At 37.2% G+C, this 26,177-nt stretch overlaps 2 protein-coding genes across 5 annotated transcripts; one reads left to right on the forward strand and one right to left on the reverse strand.

Moving 5' to 3' along the window:
* Nucleotides 1-243: 243 nt before the first annotated feature.
* On the reverse strand, nucleotides 244-5,557 carry CRIPT (CXXC repeat containing interactor of PDZ3 domain). The gene is made up of 5 exons (XM_072856758.1): nucleotides 5,424-5,557; nucleotides 5,108-5,173; nucleotides 4,652-4,706; nucleotides 3,890-3,993; nucleotides 244-1,014 (listed from the first exon to the last, which is right to left on the reverse strand). Exons 1-5 carry the CDS (start codon nucleotides 5,437-5,439, stop codon nucleotides 950-952), a joined length of 306 nt encoding a protein of 101 aa, XP_072712859.1. The 5' UTR covers nucleotides 5,440-5,557; the 3' UTR covers nucleotides 244-949.
* PIGF (phosphatidylinositol glycan anchor biosynthesis class F) lies at nucleotides 5,507-25,901 on the forward strand. Of its 4 annotated transcripts, XM_072856754.1 has the most exons (7): nucleotides 5,507-5,562; nucleotides 6,020-6,270; nucleotides 7,944-8,035; nucleotides 8,923-9,039; nucleotides 14,533-14,641; nucleotides 23,434-23,508; nucleotides 25,763-25,898. In XM_072856754.1, the coding sequence occupies exons 2-6, from the start codon at nucleotides 6,043-6,045 to the stop codon at nucleotides 23,494-23,496; spliced, it is 609 nt and encodes a 202-aa protein (XP_072712855.1). In that variant the 5' UTR covers nucleotides 5,507-5,562; nucleotides 6,020-6,042; the 3' UTR covers nucleotides 23,497-23,508; nucleotides 25,763-25,898. The 4 variants fall into 4 exon arrangements, with proteins under 4 accessions (XP_072712855.1, XP_072712852.1, XP_072712853.1 ...); XM_072856751.1 differs by lacking the exon at nucleotides 23,434-23,508 and having other exon boundaries at nucleotides 25,763-25,901; XM_072856752.1 differs by lacking the exon at nucleotides 23,434-23,508 and having other exon boundaries at nucleotides 5,508-5,607; nucleotides 25,763-25,901.
* Nucleotides 25,902-26,177: the final 276 nt, after the last annotated feature.

Raw genomic sequence — 26,177 nt, forward strand, 5'->3', positions numbered from 1 at the left:
GCTTTCTTATGTAGAAACTAAGCAAAGGATAAAAGAAATGCAAAGCCACACTCAGCCTATCCTGTTCAGAGAGGCTCCCTTCAAGTCTTATATCAAACCAATGCTGAAGAGAAGGCAGCCTGTTTTGATCTTTCAAACTTGACATGTGTACAAGCAATTACACAATAGAATTCAAAAGCCAGTTTCAAACCAAGTATTTAAAAGCCAGACTAACTTTGGAAATGATGAGACCGAGACCTGGTATTAGAAATTGATGCTCATTATTTTATTGCCTTGGGCCACCAGGTGCCGTCTGTAAAGCCTCCTTAGAGGCTAACAAGGGAATAGCTAAGCAGTCTTACTGCCAAAGAAAGAACTGGCAGAGTAACACACTAGATTTCAGTAGTTTAACAATTTGTGATTTAACCAACCCTACTGTAGGCAGAAACACAATTCAACAGGACAATTGCATTAAAATCTGAACAGCAATACTTAGAGGGGAGGACGTAATAGTTTGGGGTGAGAGTAATTATAAATACCTATGAGCATAGAACTGAATGAAGATACTACTTTAATGAGGTGATAAAAGCTCATATTTTATACATCTATAAAATATTACTATCAGACAAGCAGAAGACTCAAGATACAGCAAAAGAATAAAAGTGTTAATCTCAAAGATCTGTGTTATCATGGTAAGTTTCAACCCGTCCACTAGGATCTTCTCATTCACTTTGAACTGTATCAGTTCTGCAAACCATTACCTTTAAATACCAGTAAACATTAGTGCTAGAACAGCAAAAATCAAATATTATGTACATTTCTAGGCAAACAATCAGGCTGTCTTTACCTCTCATCTCATTCCAAGTAAATGTATTATCTTCCAGAAAGTAATATTCACAAATGATTTTAGAGAAAAGTTACTGTACAAAGACACAGAAGTTAAAGTTCATAAAAAGACTAGTCAGTACAATTAGACAGAAGTTTGCTTGTAGTTCTTCGTATCCAAGACCTTCTTGCCACACATTGAGCAGATGCCTATAAGCACACAAAAAGTATGCAAATTATTTTAAAGTCATTAAAGTTTTTCTTCAAAAACATAGTTGCTATGTTTTTGTAAAGATAATTTTCAAAAAAAATTGTTTCAATGAGCTCTCATTGACAATCTATCTGTGCATTTTCTCACCAGATATTGCAAATTCAGAAGTAATAATATGACTTAAAATACAAATTAGTATTTGCAGCATATGTGTAATACTGCCACTTAAAAAAAATAAGCTCTATTCTGAGAGCGTTATGATACACAACACTGCCCAAAGCCTCTGTAATTTGCTGGAATACTGGAAGAGAGCCAGGAAATGCTCCCATCTGGCAAACAGGTAAAAATGGTGTATTATTAAACTTTGTAAGTCCTGTAGCCAGACCAAGGCCTGAGATGGACAAAAAGTAGCTAGGCTAAGAAAATACAGTCACCAACAAACTGACTGCTAAATGGAAGATTAACAGGTGGGGAGCTTCAGACAATTCAGAAAGTTGAGAATAATACAGCTTCATAGAATTAAGCTATTTATAGAGTCGTAGAAGTGAGAAACAATGGACACTAAGAATACTTGAGAGTTGAAGTGAAGATGACCACTGATGTCCCAGAGGACTTTGACCTAAACCCAAAGAATGGCAATTCAGAAGACTAGAGCAGCAAAAAGTACACAAGTTCGGCAGGGGCACAGGGGCGGGTTGTCTCAACGTTTCCCTCTTCTTCTAAAGCAGAAAGGTGCTAAATCTTTTGTCTGGTAGGGCCACATCTCATTTTACAAGACCATTCATTAGCAGGCAAAAAAAATGTAAAGTGACAACTATTCCTGTTAACTCTCTCCAAATTGTGTGCCTTCATATATAGACATCATGTGACTGGACACATATCTAAGAGTTCATTAGGAAAGAGAACAGCAGAGAACATGCCACATGATTTACTTTGGAGAGCAAAATCCAGCCCACAGGCTGTTCACTTCAGCTCTAAATTAAGCAGTAATTAACTTTAGATTGCCTCTCAATTTCAGAGATATGCAACAGTTGAAGCACTAAGCCATATGACTGCATTTGCTTCAAGAAACATGCCACAACCACGTCTTTGATGGTCAGAAGTAGAACCTAAAGCATTTACAAGTTCTGAATTTTACGAAGAAACCAGATTCAGCTTGGAAGGATACACAAGCAGACAAAGACGAAATCCTGAAGCCCACCCAAATCAGCCATAAGTTTAAGAAAGAGAACAAGGTTCTACCATATGGCATTCAGGCAGCCATCTGGTGAGCATCTAGCAACTAGAAAAAGGCAACCCTCCTACAGCAGGCTGCTAAGCCACTGACTCAGTGACACAATACACATTTATAGAACAATTAAAGTAATTTCATAAACAAAACATACTACTGGTTAGCTGTAGCTCTACATCTAACGATTGGTTAACCCCATGTCTGTGTGCTATGTGGATTCCTCGGTATTAATAATGTAACTGAGTTCGTGTTGTTTTTTTTCCCCTCCAGGAATTACAAGTTTGAGCCCTTTTGCTTACCTACCCAAAATCACAAGACTAGTAAAAGTTTTATATCCTTAAGGCTCTCCATCAAATTTGCTTGAAATTGTTTTTTTTTTTCCTCTCAGGAATTTTTGAAGAGTTTTTAACAATACAGAAGTCTTATTATGAATATGGGAGATAGCTTCCAGATACAAGCAGAATTTCAGTGCAGTCATTCACACATTAAGTACAGAAAGATTTTATATATTATGTACTACACAGTGCAGTATCTTGCTCTGTATGGACAATGATTATATTCTTCTTTTTCATTTTTCAGTTTCACCCGAAGCCAAGCTTGACTTACAATGAATCAAGCATGTTCACAACTGGACCAGAGACTCCTTTTAGAGAAGTGAACCTTTCACTGGCTTATGTTAAGCCACTGAATGCATAAGAATACATGCAGGCACAAAGACAACCATAAGCATGATTTGCCTTCAGAGACACTTTCTTAATTGCTTTTACAACTTTATTTTTTTTCCTCTTTGCCTTTTATTCCCCAGGTATTCTACTTTTCTTAAGCTAGCCTATTGCTTTACCAAGAAGAGAAGGTGGATTCTTGGTTGTTTTGTGGTTTTTTTGGGGCAGGTGGACGGGTCTGGGGTATTTGGTTTGGGGTTTTTTTGTTTGGTTTTGGATGGTTTGGTGGGGTTGGTTCTTTTTTTTTTTTGAGACCACTATTTAGAGTTTTAGATTTAGCTATTATAAAAAGGGGAGAAGGGTGAAGGGAGCAGAAAAGGGACTGCAACAAGCAACTGAGTTTTACAAAAGCTACTTTTTTTTTTAAATAAGAAAAATCAAACTTGCTAGATGACAGTTTTCTATACAATTGCCAAGATCAAGCTTACAGTTACTGTTCCAATTCTACTGCTTTAGACACCAGAAACATTCTAAAAGAAGCAGAATCATAGAATTACTTAGGTTGGAAAGGATCTCCAGCAGTCTCTAGTCCTGCCCCTGCCCCACTCAAAACATGGCTAACTTGGATGAGGCTGGCTCAGGGCTTTTCAAGTCAAGCTCTGAATACCTCCTGTAGAGATTCCACAACCCCTGTGGGTCCCTGTTATTACAATATTTGACCACCCTCACAGTGAAAATTGCTTTCCTTGTATGTAATTAGAATTTTCCACATTCTAACCTGTGTACATTGTCTCTTATTCTACTACTGTGCACCTCAGAAGAGTCTGACTCCATCTTCTCTATGCCTTCCTATTAGTAGCTGAAGACAGCAATTAAATCTCATCTTAGCCTTCTCTTTGTAAGGCGAAACAAATTCAAGAGTTCCACTTGCTCTCTAATTTCAAACCAAACTGGGCTAATTTGGTACTCAGTGAAACTCACCTTTTTTATAGGCACATCCTTGACAATAGTGAGACCCTGGCTGATGGACAGAACTCTTACAAATCCGACATATTGCAAATTTGTTCTTTCCATAAGGATCAAACCTGGGAAAAAGGAAAAGTATTTTATTTATACACCTTGATATAAAGTATTTCCTCTGCCTCATCCTAAAAAGTCTAAGCCAGAGGGCACAGACAGAAACTCCAGCAAAAACTATAATTTAGAAAAGGGACATAAAGGATTATTTCTAATAGGCTGCTCAAAGTCCACAGAAAAGCTCCCACTTTCCCCATTAAGAGAGATTTCTTGCATTACAGAGAAAAACTTAACAAAAGCAGAACTAAAAATGTGTCTTTTTATTAAGATACTAGACTATTTTGAACTTAAACATCTTGCAGCAGCACCTTGCCCCATTGCATAACAGAACGTTCCCTGGACGTTAAGGAAATGCTCAGGAGATTGTACCGGCAATCAGCACAGAAGATAAGCCTTCCCAGCTCCTTTCCTAATAAAAGCATCAAACCCTAGCAATTTCAGTGAGAACTGCAGTAAAATAGTTGCCCACGCTCTATGATTCAGCAGAGAGCACCCACGAAATATGTGTGGACATACTTTTACCAACTAATCAAATGTCATAATCCCCACTTTTTTTTTTTAAGTGTATTTTGGACAAGTTTTGAGCAGTTGCCCAGATATGCAGGAAACAGGCCTCAGTTAGAGCAAACTGACTTTTTTTAGCCAAAATCAGTATTAAATACTAACCTTGCCTTCTTTGAGGTCAACGCCTTGTTTTCATTTAACTTGCGGCCACCGCTTTCTACAAAAAGAATAAAACCATAAACCAATAAATTTCCCAGTTCCAAGCACACTTAAAAAAGCTTAGTTTACAGCTTTTAGGCAAGTGCAAATAAAGTCACAAAGAGAGATAAAACATATAGCGCAGTGTTAAAGCACAGGACAACAGAATACTTTATACTGTGCTCTATTTGTGTATCATCGTTCCATACAAGGAGAAAAAAACCAGACAAGTTCAATACGGAATAGCTCAGGGTAAATAAATTCCCAGTGCATTAAATCAGCATGGGAGGGAAACTGCAGGAGTTAAAAATTAACCGCATTAACTATTTCAAATCTTAGCCTTAAGATCATAAGACAGCTCCGGTGCCCAACTGGCTTTAAGATAGCTGAAAAACAAGTGTTTAACCTCCCCAAGATTACCTGTAGTATTTCTTGCACCATCTTTCCACGTGTCGGGAGTAATTACCGTACCGAGTTTCTTCTCACCTACGTAAGGAAACATTACAAAGGGAAAAATTAAAACTACACTGCGTTAATACTCACACCAAGCGCTGCCTGCGGGAGAATGACAGCTCACGCACGAACACTCCCGGAACCGCCACCTACAGCCCACCCTATACAGCCCGGAACCCGCTGCTGCTGCTGCTGCTCAGCTCAGGGGACGCCCGGGACCCCCGAGAGCAGGGCCCGGCGGCTCGGGCAGGGCCCCCCGCACCCCCGGGCCGCCCGTACTCACACTTCTCGCACACCATGGCTGCCCCCACCACAACAAACAGCCACTTCCGGGCCCGCCTCGGAACTGACGCGCAGGCGCCGCCGGTTTCCGTTGCCGGGCGGCCGCGCGCGCGCACCGCGGCGGCGGCGGCGACGCTGCGGTAAGAGGCGGACCGGCACCTCACCCCCCTCACGGCCCGGCACAGGTGCTGCTGAGCGAGGCCTGCTAGCAGGCCGCCCCGCCGCTGTCTCCCGGGTGAAGAGGGAGCGGTGAGGAGCGGCCCGGCCCGGGCGGTTGGGAAAGCCCAGGCGCGGAAGGGGCTGAGGCGGTTACCTCTGTCAGGAAGCGCGCTCGGTGGTGTGAGGGGCGCCGGTGCGGGGGCAGGCTGCCTGCTCGCTGCGAGCGCTCAGCTCGCCCAGCTCTCATAGCGCAGTGCTGCTGTGTCCATGGGTTTGGGGTTGATTTTTAAAGGAATGCCATTCTTCTGCCCCTAAATAATCACTTTCACCCCCAAACTAAGCTCAGAGCTCTGCCTTGTGTATGGCGACTAGGAGAAATCTTATCCTGTAGTGCTTCTGCTGTGTTTCAGTAACGGGGTGTGACTTGCTGTCTTGCAGGTGGCCGGTTAATAGGGAACACAATGAAAGAAACAGAAATAAGGAGGCTCTTGGCTGCCAACCTCCTCTGTGTTTTTTCAGTAATTCTGACAGCGATTGTTCCGGCTTTCTTCTGGGACGGATTCACAGTTTTGGGAACACACCTCACGTGGCTATGTATCTGTTCTGTTTGTGTTAGTACCCTTAATATAATCTTGCACTTAGTCCTTAAACCAAATCTGTCTCCTAAGAGAAGTTCGTTTGCTCACAAGGTAAGATTTTTATTCTTAAATTGCTACCAGACAATACGGAGGGGAAGCAAATTCTTTCACTGAAATAATCAAATGAGAAAGAAAGAAGACAATTTTTGGTGCTGAATTCTTGTTTTCCATGAATGAGCTGAGTGTAGCACCTCTTGAAATAAGTTCTCCAAAATTTTCGTGATGTTAAACTTTCTCTACCTGTAAATAACCTGTTCAGGTGAGCGATTCTGTGCCTTTCCTTTTTCTTGTCAATATGTTGTTGTCTGTAGTCCCAGATATTGATCTTCCAATAATTTGCATGGTAGCAAAATCGGCAAAGTTGAATGGGTGCAGAACTCATTTCATAGTCCAGGCCTGACCTTCAGCATTATGAAGAAACACTTTTCTTATGTGTAGTTATAAGTTTCTAATTACTTTAAAGGAAGATAAATAGTTTTTAGAATTTGAGACATAAAAGAGAGACTAGCTTATTACAATTTCAACAAAGTTGGTAAATTTTAGTAAATGACATGGAAAAGTATTAAAATGGCTACATTTCCTTGGATGATGAAATTTGCATACAGAAGAATCTAAATCTAGGAGAAATTTTTGTAGTTACAGTTTGTAATGGGAGCATTAAAGGTATGAATCCCCATGAAACAGGTTTGAACAGAGTGAATTTGGAGCAGCACACAACTTGTTCGGGAGTGGGGGAATACACCAGCATCTTGAAGTCAGATGGATAGTCTTGCACTCCCAGCGTGCTGAGTCAGACAAGATTTAGTGCTCTGATGTGGTGATTCTTTTAAGCATTTAAAGCAAACATCCCTGAAAGCAGTATCTTTGTATGCAAAGCTTCTGTCTAGTTTTGCGGACTGAGGGGGATGTGAAATACACAAAGTCATTATGGAAAACAAGTATTTTAACCATCTGTGATTTAAAAATGAAGCAGGCTTCGTGTTCTAGGTGCGATTTCATCCCAGCCTAGCATAAGGAATAAATATTAAAAAAAAAAAGTGTTCAAGTGAAATTATGGATTTCCATTGGTGACCTGATCAGAACAGACCTAACCAGAACTGTTTATCAAGTGGCTATGCTTCTATATGATATAGTGAGTACCCAGAAACTGTTGTTTAAATTCGTAGAAAATTATATGTGTTTTGCGGATTTATAGTAAGTCATGGACATTTCTCAAATGGATTTAGAATTTAAGATGCCAAGTTCAAAATGTAGTGTTTTTTAGTTTATGTAATTTTAAGTATTACATTTGATTCTGAATGTCTTTCTTTTTTTTCATATTATATATTTTCTTGCTTTTAAATTTTTTTTCACTTTCTGTGAAAGATGCCTTTTAATGAATGGACATAACACTCAGATGTAAAACAGAAATGTAAAAATATCCAATAAAATTATCTCTGTTTATCTTGTCATGTCCAGTTACATTTTTTGTATGTTTTCCTTATTATAATAGGGTGTATGAAAAAATTTTAGATGGAGTATGATAATTTTTAATTCATTATTTAAAGTATTAAACATAGGGAAACCTGTTTTGAAATATGCCATACTATTATCATACTGTGCTGTAGCTGAAACTAAAGAAATAGGTAGAGTACAATGCTATTGATAAGGTATAGACTATTTATGTTACTTATGTTCTCTTTTCTTTTAAAACATTGTTCTGATATTTTATTGCTCTTTTTTAGATATCCAGATTTCTAAAATGCTGTATATACTTTTTCATGTCTTGCATACTATTTCATGCGATTATTGTTCTTTATGGAGCACCTCTCATAGAGTAAGTCAGAAGACCCTATCTTTCTCTAAACATTTTAAGGGGCAGTTCTTGCAGATATTGGTATAAGTACTTGTGTATTTCCTGGTACATTGGAAGTTAAAGGATAAGCTCCTGGCTGGAGGAAGAAGGGCGGCTGTTTGGGGTTTTTTGTTTGGTTTTTGGGAGGTTTTGGGGTTTGTTTTTTTTTTTTTTAGAAGCTGGCTCTTATGATTTTTGCATATATGGACATGTGTTCAAGACAGTTACAAACAGCTCCTTTTACTTAAATATTTATGTTAAACATAGGGGTACAAACATTTTTCCAAGTTTCATTTAGTCATTTTCCCCATAAGATTCTAAAACATGCATCTTGCATATCTTTCATGCTTTTGATATTAGTGTTTCAATTTTTAGGAATGGTTAAAAAAGAAGGAGGAGAGGCATGAAGCAGCCTGATTTCTGAGAGAGATACTAAGTTACTGACTAACAATGCACGTGTAGTTTGGTTTCATGGTTGCTTCCACAACATCAAACTAGAAAAATAAATGGAACAATGAAATAAATATCCAAGCATATTTCAATTCAGAATATCTGAGTGTACTTCAATTCAGAACTAATGTTCTATATGAGGTACACCTATGTTTCTTCAAATGTTACGGGTGTCAGGCATTTAAAATAATTACTGCATTTCAGTCTTTGTTGAGATAACAAACAAGTACTAGAATTCTTTCCATCTTTCTTCACTATTCTACAGAGTAAGAAGAAAATACTTTATTCTTCTGCATGAGGTTTAAGAAAGCATGCATGCTTTCACGAGTTGACTTACAGGGTTTTTTTTTCCTAAATCTTGGAACTCTTAGAAAATCAGTAACTACCTCACTTAATTTTGTAATATTCCTTCTTTGTAGGTCAGTGACTGAGACATTTTTGTTTGCAGTTCTCCTGTCTACCTTTACTACTTTACAATGCTTGTGTATCCTGGGACCAAACATACAAGCATGGATACGGGTATTTAGTAAAAATGGGTAAGTTCTATTCTAAAGTTTCTGATTTTATGCAGAATAGAAATGGACAGAATTGATGTAAACAATATATCATGGATTTTTTTGTAAAGGAAAAATTCCTGGATTACGGGTGGTTTTCATATTTTGGGCCTTTCATATTTTGGGCCGTAATTACAGGCCTATGAAAGCTTTTCTGACAAAATTATTATTTATTTTGAAGACATTGATTCAGAAAACTGGCTTTTTATTTTTGGTGTCCAGACACTAAATCTCACTTTATATGTGTTTGAAGGAAGTAAAGTTTCAAACGCACATTTTACTGGTGTAAAACCATTGTGCAGTCCAGTAAAATGGTTGTCAAATAAAGAGGAGACCTGAGACTGAGCTGTACAGGGAGAATCTTGCACATGATCCAATAGTACCTTCTTAAATACAGCTTTTAAAGTAGGAATAACAAGCCAAAACAAACACTATTTTAACAGTATTTTTAACTTGAATATAATGGTGAAAATGATATATAATTTACTGTGGTCTTAAGTATGTAATCTTTACCCATGCTCTTTTTGAAATTTCAAAGAAAGCTGTTTTCACTGTCAGAGTTTTCAAGCATTAAATTTTTTCAATAGTATGTTTAAAGTAAAATGAGCCTTTTTACCTCATTTTCACCTTAGTGACAGCCATGACATTAGCATGTATCAAGGATAATGTCTTTTTCAGAAGTATTCTCTCTCTTCTGCCTTTTTTCACTCACTAAATAACAGGATTGTTGAAAGACTGGGATGCTGAAACATAAAGAAGCCCCACATATGCTTAAGATTTAATAATGTTAGCATTCATTCCTTTTTAATAGTTCATAAGGATAAAGTCTCATCTCAAAAGAAAGTGAAAAGTTGTATAATGCTGCTGACCTATGGAGTTACTTTTGGTTTAAACTTCTGTAGAGGAGGACAAAAGTAGACTTTTTATAGTAGTTTCAGGTATTGACTTTTGGTTTATCTCAGTTCTCAGCTTACTGAAAAGTATCTTGAATCCTTATTCAAGTCAGTTATGCTTGGTTTTTTATTTTCAGTGGAAGGGTTGAATAGACTAATAAAAGCATGGAGTTGTTTAGCCAAAACAAATCATTGCTGATTCACTTAGTCATCTTTGGAGGTTTTGCAACTGGAAATAATAGTCGAATTGAAGTAACAGATGTTTGACAACAATCTGTCTTTGTGCCAGGTTAGGCTTTGAATGCCTATCAATTTCTTTCTTTCCTAGTCTAGATCTTAATGTAATTTCAGCACAATTATTGCATAGGAAACAGAGTTGTCTTGTTTTGGCATTTTTGCTGTGACAACTTGTACATGCGTTTTACTAGTGAGCCATGTGATGTTATCAGAATAAAATGTCTATTTAATAATGATGTTTCTTTAGACTAGCCTTTGAATGAAAATAGACTACAAAGAAATATTGTAGCAAATTCAAATTTTTTTATGGATTGTAGCAGGCTGCTCTTTTAAAAATAATCCTGTGGTTTTTCATTTGACCTCATGAATGAGTTGGAATGTCTTGCATTTAGGCATGAGCTGAGTGTAGACATGATGTATTAAAAGGTTGTCTGTAACTTAACCATGTGGAATGAGGTGGGACTGGTTGAATGGAGGAAAAGGATGGTTAGGTAATATCAACACAGCTGTTTGCCTTGAAAGAAGAGTTTAGTGAATTGAATTGCACTGGAACAGCAAGCTGGAAACTCTGATTAAGTGTATCGCTTAGTATGAAAAAGGAATTAGTTTTAAAAATATTTGAATACGATTTAGACTTAAGTAACTACTGACATTTATTTTTATTACTCTTATTTCCCTATGCAATATTTATAAGATCAAAATGTGTTTGTGCTATTGTCTTTGCAGAAAGACAGAAAAAGACATCTAGAAAAAGAAAGTTTATCTTGATACATCAAGTGTAAATAAGTAACAGAGATTAATTACCTAGCTTTTGCTCTGGATAGCTTTCTGCTATGTTTTAGGTGGTCTAATGTGAAAATACTGATGTGTGTAATGTCTTGTCATCGGACTATTCATAAAGTTACATTCAAGTAACTCGTATGTATCTATTGCATCGTAACAGCTATGGTGCAACTGAGTCAGCCCAACTTAAATATTTTAGGGATAATAATGTTTTGGGGATAAATAATAATAATTTGTAAAGTGCTTATTTTTTCTGCAGAGATACTTAATTAGCTTTCTCTGTTTCTACTTGCAGCACTTGGAAGTGCAGTCACTGCTAGTAAAATCACTTCTAATAAGGTTACTACAAGATCAGTCTTTAAGTGCCCATACCTCTAGGAGGTGGATTATATGTGCCATCTCATAACAACATGTAATCTGTGACACTGCAGGTTTATTGTTTGTATTATAAAGTTTGGGTTGTCGGTGGGTTGAAGAGGAGGTGTTGTCTGGTTGAGGTTTTTTTGGTTTTTGTATACATGAAACAATTGCATGAAACACAAGTGTAGCTCAGACAGAAAATTGCACATGCTCCGCGTTTTCAAACTGAGTACACTTTTTAATTGGAAATGTTGATTTGATGGACCAAATAGGTTTCTTTTTTTTAATTATTTTAAGAAATTTGAACAATTTGTTCTTACCCACATATTTCTAGTCTATGTACACATAGAAGGTGTGAGAAGTAAGTTTGTGTATTCTACATCATAAAAACTTCAATTCTAAGTAGGCTGTAAATAGGGCTCTTTTCACTAATTCTGCATTTGGGAAGGGGAGGGTCCATGCCAGCTATCTCTGGACTCTGTATTCTGACATCTAGTGTTGTGACCAATGTCATGACGCTGATCATATGCTATCATGTGCTGCTATAGGCAGATAGAGGGAAATAAAAGCTACAGAAAGGGTTATCGGCACTCATGGAAGCAGGTGTCTATTCTTTAAATGGCTTTTCAGTAATTGTTGGCTGAAATAGCCTCCTGCACAAAAGCCTTTAAGAAATCAGTTTTCAATTGCTGATTCTTATTGCTCCTTTTGGAGACTGTTTATTTCAAATCACTACTCTGAGTAATTGTGTTGAAATTTCTGGTATAATAGCAATTATAAGATGTCACCTGGGTAGGAAATAGATTTTTTTATTTGGAGCTTGCCAAAAAATAGTATAAAACCATAACTTTAAGGCTCTTTCCAGTTTTCATTTTACCTATTTTATCACCTGTTTGTGAACTGCATACTCTTACAGACTTGGAAATGTCCTTTGTAAAGGTAGGCATCATCAAATGCTAAGCGCCGCTTACTGTTTCAGTCCTGCTGCAGCCCAGAATTCCAGATCTTGTCTGTCAGGAGCTGTCTTAATAAATTCTTTTATGTTAGCTAACTTCTTAATTCAAACGTTGTTTAAAACAGCACTTAATGTATTGTATTATTTAAAGGGGTTAAATAATTATTTTAGACTTTAAAAGGCCTTTGTGCCACTAGTGATCATTTATTATCTTAAATATTGCTAGTTTTGCCTGCAGAATTATCTTAGTTGTAGTTTATTCATAGTTAAAAAATAAAGAAACTATAAAACTCAAAGTTTATAAATGTTGCTGTAGTTGTTAGCCTCTTGCAAATGAGGAGTTTATGTTATGGGTTAATAGGTTAAAGAAACCCTGCAAAAATCCAAAAATGAAGGGGAAAAAAAAAAGGTGACATTCCACAAGGAAAAGAGAATAATCAAAGCATTGTTCCTTTGGGATAATGTTGGAAGACAAGTCAGGCTGTATTTGAGTAGCGAGTGTCCATGCTGCAGAGTGGTTGAATTAGCAGCTCAAATGGTTGCCAAACTACCAATGGCTGTTCTTCACTTGGGCACGGTGCCTTGCTAATTGTGTTGTTTTGCTTTTGGACTCAGTCTGATATCTCCATATGGTGCAGCAGTATGTGTGTAGATTTACCAGATAAGATGTCTTATGGGGTATAAATGTACCTCAGTCAATCCTTGGTATATTCTGCTGGCTCTTTTACTTCTTTAAGGCTGTAGTGAATGTTCTCTTCCCCATGCTGCCTAACAGCTCTCCACTCCGTTATTCAGCTTCTGAAAATAATTGACAAGAATTTTCTATGTGCAGACTCCTAAACAGTTTTATAGTTAAATCAGGACCTTTCCCTTTAAAAAAAAATCTCAAGCTGGTAGGATTGTGAATTGAAATGGAGTGTTGTAAGTTCAAGGGATGTGTTATTGTAGAGGAAACAGTTCTGCTCAAAATGTCAATGTTGCACCCTAAATATGATAATCTGTCGGACCTTTATTTTGCAATGAAGAATGTTTGCTTTACACTTGTGAGCCATTTGGTCAATAGCAAATGCAGCAGTGAGTTAGGTGTACTCAGAAGTAAAGTCAGAAATTTTAGACTCTTCAAAACAAGCTGTAGGGTTAAGGCTTTCATGTCATGCAACCTAAACAGCACATGTGAAGTTCAGAGTTTGCTCTCCATCTAGTCGTCTAGCCATAAAAATGCACAACTTTTTTTCTTCTGTTAGCTAAAGCTTGGTTTGTGTTTATAAATCTGAGATGTAGATTCAGATCTCTTACCTTACTGATTTGGAGCAGGGATTTCAACCCGGTTCTCAGAACTGTGCCCGCTGTGTTCTGAACTTCTGGTGGTGTTGTTTCTTAATTGGTACCAAGTACTCAAATGTTCACAGCTTGAGAAAAGCAAAGCAATCACTTGATAGATGAATAATGGACAATAAGAGCTTATCTGTTAAACAGAAGCCCAATTTTTCCAAAATTTTTGAAGTCAGTAGTGGTAGAAGACTATAAACTGAGAACTGAAGTCATTAACATCTCTTATGATATGGTATGTGCCACGATTGGTAATGCAAGACTTTTGCATTAAATGTTTTAAAAGTTTTGCATGCAATAAATTTATCCTGCAGCCAGTATACTAGAACTTGGATGCAATGTTGCTGAAGGGCTGCAATGTGCAGGTTACATTTATTTGCAATGTTTCTTTTGCTTTGTAATATTCATATAGCGGACTTCTATTTTAAATTTCAAATTGTTGTAGTCATCAAATAATAACAACATGTCTACACCATAGAGTACTGGTGTAGTGACTGGTGTAGAGTACACATGACTGTGCTTGTGCTTTTCTATACAAATCTATGCTACCCTTTCATGTCTGCTTCTCCCTGCAATGCACACAGTATCCTTGTGATATTTTCATTTGCTCAGTCAAGCAGCATTTCAAGCTCAGTAGGTGTATTTCCAGGTAAAATAAATTAGTTTTTGCAGTAAACACCTCCAGGGGAAAAGAATCTCCAGAATGTGTGGTAAAGAAAGATTGTGATTATAGCTAAAATATGCAACTTACATTTTACATACAGTTTGTATCTTTTAGGAGAAACCTGCATGCTATTTATAAAATATATGGATTTTTATGTCTGTTTGTAGTCATAAAAATCTTGGGAGAAATAAGATCTAACATTCTGACATGGTAACTTCTGCTGCTGTTGAAATCTTGTAACACTGTTTTTACAGAGCTATGTCTATCTGGGAAAGCAGTCTACAGATTACTACCATGTGCAGTATACTTGGAGCTTGGTTTGGAGCATTTCCTATTCCTCTTGATTGGGATCGGCCTTGGCAGGTTAGTATGTACACCTTTATCATAAATATAAAAATATATTCTGGATATGCACGCCACACAAAATTGCTCTGAAACTGTACAGGCATATTGGACTTACTCATAAGCTGTTCCTACAGGGTTATGCCAAACATTTAAAAAGTCCTTAGAAGCATCTGTGCTTACAGTGTAAGGATGTAAAATGCAAAATTTTTACCTCTATTTTTAATAGGTTCTTTGTTATAGATTTATGAGTGTCTGTTGCAAGTTTTATCATGAAGTAGAGCTGTAAGTATTTTGATAAGAAGCAGCTAGACAAGCAGGAGGAAAAACGTGAAATGATGAAGATGGCTCCACGTTTGTCTGCCTTCAGTCTGGTAGCTTTTATTGTTTATGGGTAGGAAAGGAAAGATGCTTTCCTAGTGTTTTAGTTCCCCTCTATCTTCCATAAAAGCACTTAACAGAATGCATTTGAAATGGATTTGGATTGATTTGTGGAAATGGTGTGGCCAAAGCACTGTACTAAAAACTTACCTTCTGATTTCAAAGGAAGGCAAGTATTAGCTTTGTAGTTGCACAATAAAAGATGTGAAGCTGGCATTGCAGATTCTGTCTTCATAAATTCAAATGTCTGTGCTGTTTTCTTAATATTTTTGTTGGCATAGAGAAATGATTCCATTAAACATAACTGAAGTCTGCAGTTGCCATAAAATGATGACACTAGCAACACATTCCTAAATGTCCTCAGTGGATACTTTCTTTCCTCAGGTTACCAAACTCACACTCTCAGCTGAGTAGTATCTACCAGGCCTGTTCTTAAGCACATGGTTTCAATGGTTTCTTTCAGAAATCAGTGTAACAGGCAACACACTTTTCTCTCTGATATTGTAGAGACATTGTGGCTTACAGCTGCAATGGAAGTTTGTCTTCCATAAGTAGCCAACAGTCTGCTTTTATGCCACCAGCCTTTCTTTACAACAGTGTAAAGAGATATTAAAACTTCTGTTTAAAAAATAATAGAGGAGTAGGTTAATAATTTTAAGTAAAAAAATCAGGTTTTGTTCCCTAAAAACACTTGGGTTTGCTCTTGGAAGATGTTTCACCATCAATCTGACATAGGTATGTGTTGGCACTAGTTAATTGTTGGAGGACATGAATGTAACCCAAAAATCAAGGGATTCATTGAAACACAATCTCATATCTTCTTGAGAAGTCTTATTCACCTTCCTGTTCCAATGAGAGGCAAGCACTTTTTTCTTGCTCAGCTAGGATTTTAAAATGGCATGTCACATCTGTCAGGTTTTATCTTATTCCCAAAATCCCGAACTTTGCTAGTATGCTGTGTATAAAAAATTTCACCTTTTAAGCACCAATGATATAAGGAAAACTTAATTATTAAGTCAGTAGGCTCTGATTAACAAAACAAAGACACTAATAGATTAAGACAGATACTTTAAGTACAGTTAATTTTTTACTTTATTTGTCCATTCCCCCATCTTCCCATAGTAGGAGACAAAAGTTTGGTGATGCTCTGGCAGCTTTTTCTGTTTAACAACTCCTCCAAGTCAATAAAAGCCAAACATGACTGATGAAAGTTAAGCTCTATAATCTATACTTAGACATCTAAAAAGATATTATCTGACTCCTCAGAACAGCAAAGTATCTGCAGAAACATCAGATACCATAACTTGTCACTAGCTGTTTGTGGGCATGAATGCTCCCCAGAGAATTCGGGCAGCAGCAGAAACTATATGTGTTTATTTCCCTTTTCCTTCACCATCTCCACCCTCACTTCTGACATACTCCTGATACCAAAGTTGGAGGGGAGAGTTTCTGACTATCAATTCCTGCAGCAAAGCAATTTTCCTGTGCCTAGATCCAGAGCACTTGCTGCTGTGTTCTTTCCCTTAAGTTCCCCTAAATTTTCTCCATCCTCACTTCACCTTTTACCTTGTAGGGTTTAAAACTGTGGGGTGGGGGAAGAAATCTTGCTTTCCATTTTGGGTCTGAACTGCTTGATCATTACTTTAATCATCATGTGAGCAATTCAAGAGCAGCCGTAGAGAAGTTTGGTTGTCAGTCCTGCAGGCTGCCACTTCAACAGTCTTTGAAAACTGCAGTTTTAAGTGCTAATTTTTTAAGATCTGCTGTATAAGGGGAAATGAAAGAAGTTCTTGTTAAAATGTTATGTAGTTTTTAAAGTCAAATTATCTCAGGAAAGGAACACAGTGAAGCACCAAAATGGTAAATCTTCAAGACAGAAATGAACCTCTTCAAAGTAGCTTGTTAGAAATCCTGTTCACATCTCTCAGATGTTTTCAATCACCTATTGATAATTTAATATTTTTGTAAAGGTGATGTCTTAAATATGGGTCACCAAGGGACAGAAGAGGGGCAGGGGGGGAAGTGTCCTGGCCAGGCATTTTCAATAGTTGCCTAGGAAACACTGCTTCCCAGTTCAGCCAAGCTGAGATATATATGAATCAGGTTCTCTGGAAACACTGAACTTCATACAACAGTTGACATCAGTCTTTTGTCATTCTATCCCCACTGAGTAGTATGGATTCAAAAACACAGGTATTGAGTTGCACATAGTAGCTCTGCATTGCTGTCTCAGAAATCTTCAGAGCCAAGAGACGTTTCTGTTGTTCTTCAGAAGTTCACTGGGCACTAGCAACAAAACCCCTTTTTGCAAGAGTATTCCTTTTGCTACCTGATTTCAGGTGATTACAGAAACTCGTAGATTCTTTCACTGTAGCAATGAAAGAGGAGAGGTGCTTTCTGTGTTGTCTTTGGCCTAGGGCAGGGAAAGGAATAATGGCCCTCATAAAGGATTTTGCTGTTGTTGCAGATCTGCTTCGTTTGGGAAGAAAATCTTTAGTGCAGATTGCTTATCTCCTGAGTGACTGATCCAACCACTGACTTATTGAACATAAAAATACCTGTACATAATGCAGTTGCAGGAAGAGGTTCTTTATTTAAAAAAACCCAAAAATTTAAAAAATCCCCCCAAAAGACATGGACTGTCAGTGTTTTGTATAGAACCTAATCCAGCTGGTATGCTTATGGGAACACCTACAGATTAAGTCCCAAGCAAGGTCTGAAAAAAATCATGTAGATCTTAATGTAGGCTTAAAAGTAATCAGAGCCCAGTCAAAACCAAATTACTTCTAGGCATCTGCAGTATTAAGCTGTCATGCTTTTGACATCAGCTGTTTCTTGTATTAGCCTAAAAGTAGAGAGCTTGAGGATTACAATTTTAGATTTACCCTTCTCAGATCCAAAAAGGGACTCAAATGGAATCGCTTAGTCTTTGGACTCAAGACCATCTTTTGAGATAAGAACAGCTGATTCATTAGTGATTGTTTTCCTTTTTGTGTTTTAGACTTTTTGTTGTAAACAATTTTTTTTTTTTTAATCTGTAGTGGAAATGGTTCTGCTCTAGAACAGAAAATGTGTTATTATAGATAATCTAAATCTTATTATAGATTTAATTTTTAGGGCAAGACTAAAGTGGTATTATCATTTTACAGAGCAGTGTTAAGGCCTTTAAGCCTGCTGGTTGCAAAATCTGGTTCTGATTTTTCTATTGGTTATGGTTAGTGTTTGTGGTGTAACAACGTGTTATGGAAACACAGCTGCATTTGTACGTTTAGCTTCAGACAATTCATTATTTAAGGAGTGTTGCGGACAAGGCAAAACTGGTGCTACAAGAACTGGATGGGTCAACAATAGTTGAGAAGTATCATGTGATAAAGCAAAGCAAAGGCTTGCTACTGCTGCCCTTGTGCTCTGTTTGTGGCCCTGAAATGTCAAAAGTTGGCAAAAACATCTGACATCCAGCAGGTGCAGAAACACACTATGAGTTTGGAATGAAAAATGCTATTGCTATTGACTTAGCTCTGTTAGAACAATCTAATATAACCTGAGGTTCACCCAAAACCTCAAGCACTGTGTCTTGAATTGGTATATTTTTCCACTTGATCAGGATTTAGCACTTTAAAGTGTAGACACTAATTTGATAAACTGTAGACAATTTCAGAGTGTCTACAGTCTACTTTTAAATTGACTGTAGTCCAGTTCAGAGAGTGGAGTATGTAAAGCCACTTCTGTGAAGTCAGTGTTTTTCATAGAAATGGCTTCAAATGAAAATGGCCTGTAGTCACTGACCTGAAGCAAACAAGCGGTTGCAAACAAAAGGAAAGAAACAGAGTACTGAGGATGCTGGAACTCCAGTAAAGTATTGAATAAAGCTGCCTGCACTTTTTTATAAGGCACTTGTTGTCTGAATTGGCACACTGATACATATGGCAGTTCTTCTGATGTCACTTTGTTGCTGGTTTGTGGCCTTAAAAGAAAAAGCAGTCGAGGGCAATATTAGGTTCATTTTTTGCTAATCTGTTTCGCAGTCCTTAGCTTTCTGTATTGGGACTAGCATCTTTTCCTGCAATCTTAATAGAAGAACTGAAAAATTATATGGTAGTCATCCCTTTACATCATGGTTGAGATGTATTAGTAGAAGCTGAGAAGTTTGTAGTATCATTACCTATATCTTACCTGATCAGAAAAATCAGATGTCAATATGTCTTGTATATCTTTCACTAGAATCTGGCTTTACTTCAAAGTACTTCAGACTTCTGTGGAGTAAACTTGGTATGAAATTCATCATCAGGAGTTCCAATTCATGTGCTAATGGCTAAAACCAAAATGTTACTTCATGCTGATTTATTCATAAACCAAATAAAACATACTGGTTCTTTATGCATACCTCTTGTGACACACAACAAAACCGAGATAAATACAGATGTCTCAGAAAAATCTTCACTTTATTTTCCATGTTTATGTTTGAAAAATATCTCATACAGGGGATATCCAGATTAGTGGGCCTGTCTACATTTAAAAATAATACTGTAAAATGCATTTTTTAGCACACAACAACTTTTATGCTAAGTAAATATTACTTAATAGGAACAGAATATTGTTTTGGAAATAAAATGACATTATCTGAATAATGTTTCAGAATGGAAATGAAAAATATATAAAGCATTTCTGTTAGAAGTATAAAATATATTGCTGAAAGTCAGTTGGTATCCTGATGATTCATTGTTTTTCATTGTTCTGTTGTGGTTCTTAAAGTAACTTTTTAACATAATTTGGCCATGCCTATTGTCCCTCTGCTAGTTTTCAGAAAAAAATATTTTGTAACTATGTAAAACAGTTGGTCAGGGAGGCCTACTCTATGGTTGTTCCTGTTTATAGGTCTGCAGAATTAAGCCTATCTCAGACAAAGGTAAAGATAGTTGCCTTACAGGAATGCAAGTTAGTCTCTACAGTAGTTACATTTCTGTATTTAAAACAAACAAACAAACAAACCCACCAAAAAACCCCCAAACTTTTCAAGACTTACTCTGTAAGACATGTTTCAGTTTATTACAAGTGTCAGACTGGTAGAATAATTTTGCCAGTGTTTTGAGATTACTATCTAATTCTTAAACAATTTTAAAAATAGTTTGCAACACTTAATTATGATCATTTAAATAAGGCTATTCAAGACAATGTTCAAAACGTTTAAAAGAGTTGTACATCCATCTCTAGTTGCCTCTAGCCCTCTGGTGCACAGTGGGGTATGTAAGGGTTACAGTTAGTTGGACAGTTCTAGCAAAGAAATAGAAAATAACTTCCTTTGTTACAGTTGCTCAGTTTTTTCAGATTGCCTATTTCAAGTTGATGGTGTTCTTTTAATAACCACATGTGATTAGGATCCTGGCTTCATGTGTCATCTGAGAAGTGGCACCTTAAAGCACACCACCACTGAAAGGGAAGGGGATCATTTAGGTGTTACTAGACACATTGTGACACATCCTTTCTCTGCTCAGCCTGAGGTAATTCAGTTGCAGAACAAGATGGTATAATTAAAGCCCAAAACCTTATCAGCATGCTTTATATGCAGTGGAACTAGTATTCCAGACACTCCATTTGTCATTGAAAACAACTGAATTTTGGAAATTGTGAAGTTCCTGGGTTTATTGCACGTTTTGATAACAAACTTTTAAAACATGTTCCTGGATTTACTGTGTGCATGCCCAACCATCCGAGTTTTTTTTTGTAGCATAATCTTGATCTGTAGTACCTGTTACTAACGATAAAAAGTGACTTTAAAACAATATTCTGCCTACAGTGTTTTCATATCATTAGGTAAAAGGGAAATTGATGTATTCCCACTTTATACTGGATACTACAAACATGATAGGTAGTGCTGATATAACTCAAATTAGTTGATTGACTGCCATGTAATTTAGCCAATGTGATTGTAAATATTAGCCTAGATACCTCTCAGACATTTGTAACCTGAAAAATAATCTGGAGAATCTTGGGTACAGTTCTTGGTGGTTACTTGAGTAAACTGAAATAGGACTATAAACTTTCCCACTACTTTGTTATTCTTAACACAGCTCAGAGAGCTTCCTTCTTTTATTTGCTTTTGGATCTACTACCCACTGTGAAAGTTTTGTTGTAAAATAAGTTGCTTTATGTGAGTAGAAGGGATAACATGCAGTGTTTGAGTTTTTTTAAACAGAGGTAGAACCTTGTTCCACTTTAGTGTGGTTATCATTGTTTATTTAATGATATGTTTTCTTAATGTAAACCTTAATGGTGAGATAAAAGGCAGTTATGCTTGCTATAACTTTAGAACACAAATCCATAAAACCAACTTCTAGTTACAAATGCCAGCCTGAAGAAAACCTCACACTTTCTTCTCCTCGGCATGTGCTTGTCAACACATGCATTCTGTACAATATGATAAGACACTTTTAGTTAACATGTGCATGCAACCAAATAGACTAAACAATCAGGAATTTAAGGCGTGTTAGAAACAGGGAGGGAAAGTAAGTGTGCTCATTTATTCAGTTTTAAAATGAAACAAATTATTACATAGCTTTCCAATTGACAGTCAGAAATGGATCTTTTGAAGTAGTAAGCATACAAAAAAATCAAGTTTAGGAATATGAGAAAAGCACTCATCTTTGGGATGAGTTTACAAAAAAAAAGTAAGTGCAGTAGATTGCCCCACTTTATTTGCATTTGTATAATTAAAGTTCCAGCAGTCAGCTGCTTACTTTATAGTATCTTTAAAAACTTTATTAAGGTGTTGCTGCTCTGGCCTATAACAATCTGGCCTTTATGTCCTTATCAATGTTTATGTAATTCCCATTGCATGGGATGCAAATTACAGACTTGTAATAGATGACAAAATTGTCATGCGGTCAGAATTGTGGTTTAACTAGCTACATGTATAGTACAGCAGAGCTAGATACCTTGCTGGGATCCTGCAACATGCTCTGCTTTCCATGCAATATGCTAAGCATTCTCACATCAGTTCATAGGTGTGCTAAAGAGTGCTGAGGAAACTAGCTCATTTGTGTCCCGAAAGGCTGGCAATTCCTATTTTGAGTCCTTATTCTTAAAATTAGTTCTAATATATACTAGAAACCTTGCAGTTCTGCAGTGTCTATTTAGCTAGCCTAAAGAAATCTCTCAGTCCTATCACTGCTGCCAGATGAAAAGAAAAGGCAAAAAGAAAATTTAAATAGCAGAAGTCAGGATCATTTTGCATTAACCACTGGCTCATGCTCTGTCCCTTAAAATGCAATTCTTGTGCTTGTTAAGCATGTAGGTGGAGATTTGTTTTTGCTAAGCTGCTGTTCAGATTCCTAGTAATCGTATACAGGTTGTTAAAATTGCCCTTTTCCACATGCATTTGATATGTAAACTGACTCTTTATGTCAGTTTAGGTCTTCTAGCTGATGCTTCCCAGCTGCTGGGACAGACAAGACATTTCATGACAGTTTCCTGAAGAATGTCTCCTGTGCTCCCCACACTCTTCTCTCCAGATCAACCTTCTTCCCTCTCAAAAGAATGCAGTTAGGTGATGTTGCCTAACATCTTATTTCCCTACTGCTGACCCAGCCTACACATGACATCAGTACTGGGGTAGGATATGTCAGCCTACTCACAGCAGAAGGGTGCATAAAGTAGGAGAAACTGAGCTGAATAGTTCTCAGGGGATGAGAGGGGTGTATTACAAGTTGCATACTTTAAACAAGCAGAATGGAATCTCTTAGAACAAGCAGATGGATATTAGCTGCTTAGATTTTTATCACTTAGAGGCAGTTCATACCAAGTCAGGGAAGCTAAACCAAGTTTAAGAGATAATATGAAAGACAGGGAAAAAGCAGGCTGATCAAGCAAGTCAAATTCATTTAAAAAGGTCCAGCGGAAAGTGATTGGGTCTCAGAAAAACGAGGCCAGCAGCTAATGCAAAATAAAGCAAACCACTTTCATAGACAGACAAAAAGCAAATGCAAGGGCTGTTATTTTAGTGCAGCTGATGTGCTTAAGAGTCACATCTTAATCTGTCTTTGATAACTTGCTGCTTTAGATATACCCATGGGTGCATCTGGCTATATGTAGCCTGAAGGCCACCAGTCAAGAACAAAAAGTGCACAACTAGTATCATTACCTGTTTGTTAGTGGGTTTTTGTCCTGCCTTGAGGGTTAGAGAAAACAGCATAAGGACAGCAGCGTTCTTAAGTCCAGGAGCTTCTGTGCTTAGGGATTTTTCAAAAGGCCAGTCAAACTGCCTTCAGAACTACTTTGGGCCATGTGACCAGCATAAGAAGAATGAGTACCTGGCCTAGTACCCTTCTGTTCTATGCCACTAGAAGGGATGAGGTGGTGTTTCTTTTCTGTCTCATTCATAGACAGTAAGATGGAGTGTTTTATGGTTTCTTCCCTTTGCCCCCTGTCTTTGCCAGCTGCCATTGGTGAGGGTTGGATTTCAGAGGTCAGAGACTCATGTGTTAATTGAGACAGCCTGAAACTTCTGTAAGGTAACACTGATTTTTAAAAAGCAAAGCAAAAATTGAATGTTTTGGAAGACAGACAGAGGCAGAATTAATATTAAAAGTTACATAACTGTTGATGAACCACGTTCCAAGTTGCAGTTCAGTCAGATAAAAGAAGCTATGACAATCATCAGAGATCCTTTTAATCATACCGACAATTGCCCACTATACACAACATACCAAAAGATAGAGAGTCAATGGGTCATCAGGGATATTGACTCTCTAGTTAAGGGAACATGAAAAATTTTGAGTCCAACATCCACCTATACTTCTGAAAAGCAAATAGGCAACTACAGATTCACCTAATGTAGGTAAAATTTAATGAAGGATCACTGATCACTCAGAGAATTTGATGTAAAAAGACCACTGAGTTATGAAGCCTCTGTCCATAGTTTTGTGGATACTAGAGTGGAATTTGATTTCATCAGTGGATTATGGACGACTCCTGTTCCAACTGAACATTACTGAGTGAGCAGCTGGGGTTGCAGGGACTTTGTTATTGTTTTGTCCTTTAGACATGTGTAATATGCAAAATGCTAGAAATAACTTAATTACATTTCATTTAAAAGTCAAAAAGATCCACCTGAAGCGTAAGTTTAGCCAAGGCCACAAACTCATGTGAGTTTTAAATATACATAATACCTTACCATGCTAAAGCATCTCAAGGCTTTTTATAGAAGATCTACAATACCACTGTTAAATGAATGAAAACAAGCAAGTCTTTGGTTTGAGAGGCAACAGCCAAAATATTCAGCAACAAAAACAAGTATCAGAGACAGAATGTCCAGAAATGGAAGAATGAAACAAGGTCAATAAAGAGTACCTAAGGCACCTTGTTTATAGTCATCTTTGCTACACTCCTTAAGACCTCCAAATAATATATAAAACTGCAAATGCTAAGGAATGTGAAGATGAAACAGCAGAGAACAAAGTATGTTACTCTTATTCCTAGTTAAAATTCCCATGATCAAAGGATGTGAATATATTTTTCCAAGTGATAATGAAGTAAAGAGAAGAATCAGAACTAGGAAAATGAATGAAAGGAGGAACCAGTACCATTAAGAGTAAGTTCATTTGATATTCATGAATTGCAAGTCAAAATTAAGTAAAACAGAAGGCTGGACACTGAGATGTGGATATTTTCTTTAAAGTCTAGTGCATTTCTCAGTCTCAAGTACTACAGAGGGCGGAAATATCCCCCTTAATTTAAAAACTAAAAAAATAGGAGAGTGCAGTCTGTACTTGCTTCAGGAACATGTACTGTACAGCAGGAAGTGCAAAATTGCCCTTGCAAAAAAAATATGCAAAGGAGAATTTTGAAGAGGGATGGGAATTCAGTTTATTCTACAACAAATATTTGTAATAACCAACTTGAGACTTTCATCAAATGCAGTATGTAGTTGACTGGTAATATAAGCTACATCTGAGGACAGACTGGTTGTTTTGTTTTGGCCACTCCTCCCTGCAAATCAATACCAATTTAAAAAAAAAAAAGGGGGCAGGGGGAGAATGCCATTACTTCTTTGCCTCAGTACTAGATGGTTTGTGAAAGTGAGTCAGCTGTATTGAGTCAGTTCCCTGTTCTTACACTAGGAAATAGAGCTTATAATTAAAGCTCTCTTTAACATAACTGGCTTACTACGTGTTTGCTGAACTGGGTGCAAGATGTTCAGTCAGTTTCCAAATTTTATGTTCCCTCCCTACTGCTAGTCAGAGCGAAATTCAACCCTTTGCCTACTTTTCAAGACAAAAAAAAAGAAAGAAAAACCCTCTATCCATCTCAGTCTCTGGTCTTATTTGAGCATTAGTTCATTTTTACACACCTCTAAAAGTTTTAGAACTCCACGAGAGATTGGAAGGAGAAATCACCAAGAAATCTGTAGGTTTCCAAGCGTGTGCAGCAGAACAGGAAGTTAAGTTAGCTGAACACTTCAGGGGATATAAATACTTGTAAATTTTTTCACGTAGTTTTGGGAATATCGAACTGAAGTCTGCAATAGCCAGAAGCCTGGTTACATTTTAATGCATATTAATTAAAAACTGTACAACAGCATTTAGTGTTTATGAAGATGATTGTTACACTTTTGGCATTTTTAGGAAAGCACATCAAGCTTTAAAGTAGAGTAAGACTGTACTGTCTTTCAGTACCTAGATTACACTGAGAATTTGTGCTCATGAAGTACAAAAAACCACAAACATTTTCCTCATTGTCTGCTTTTACCTTGTGTTCTCCCCTCAGGTATGGCCCATTTCCTGTTCCCTCGGAGCTACCTTTGGCTATATGGCTGGTCTGATTATTGCACCTCTGTGGATACACTGGAACCGGAAGCAGCTTACATACAAAAGCAGATAACTGGAGCAAAGAGAGACAAGGTATTTCTTTGTGCAGATTCCATACAGACTGTGCAAAAGTTGGGGTTTTTCTTAAGAGAGAGAGAGAGATATATGTATAGTCAAAGCAGAAGACTATCCAAATTTATTTAGAGTATTTCAGGCCAAGCATCTCCACTCAATAAAATCACATAGATGCCGTTTGAGCATGGTGCAGTTTTTGCTTCCTCTAGACTATGTAACCCTGAGAGATTGTACCTTCCAGTCTGAATAAAATATTTGTAACAGATGTGTTGGCTTCTTATTACAAGTTCGAGTTTGAT

This window comes from Ciconia boyciana, chromosome 3 (genome assembly GCF_034638445.1).
Source record: "Ciconia boyciana chromosome 3, ASM3463844v1, whole genome shotgun sequence".
Taxonomy (NCBI): Eukaryota; Metazoa; Chordata; class Aves; order Ciconiiformes; family Ciconiidae; genus Ciconia; species Ciconia boyciana.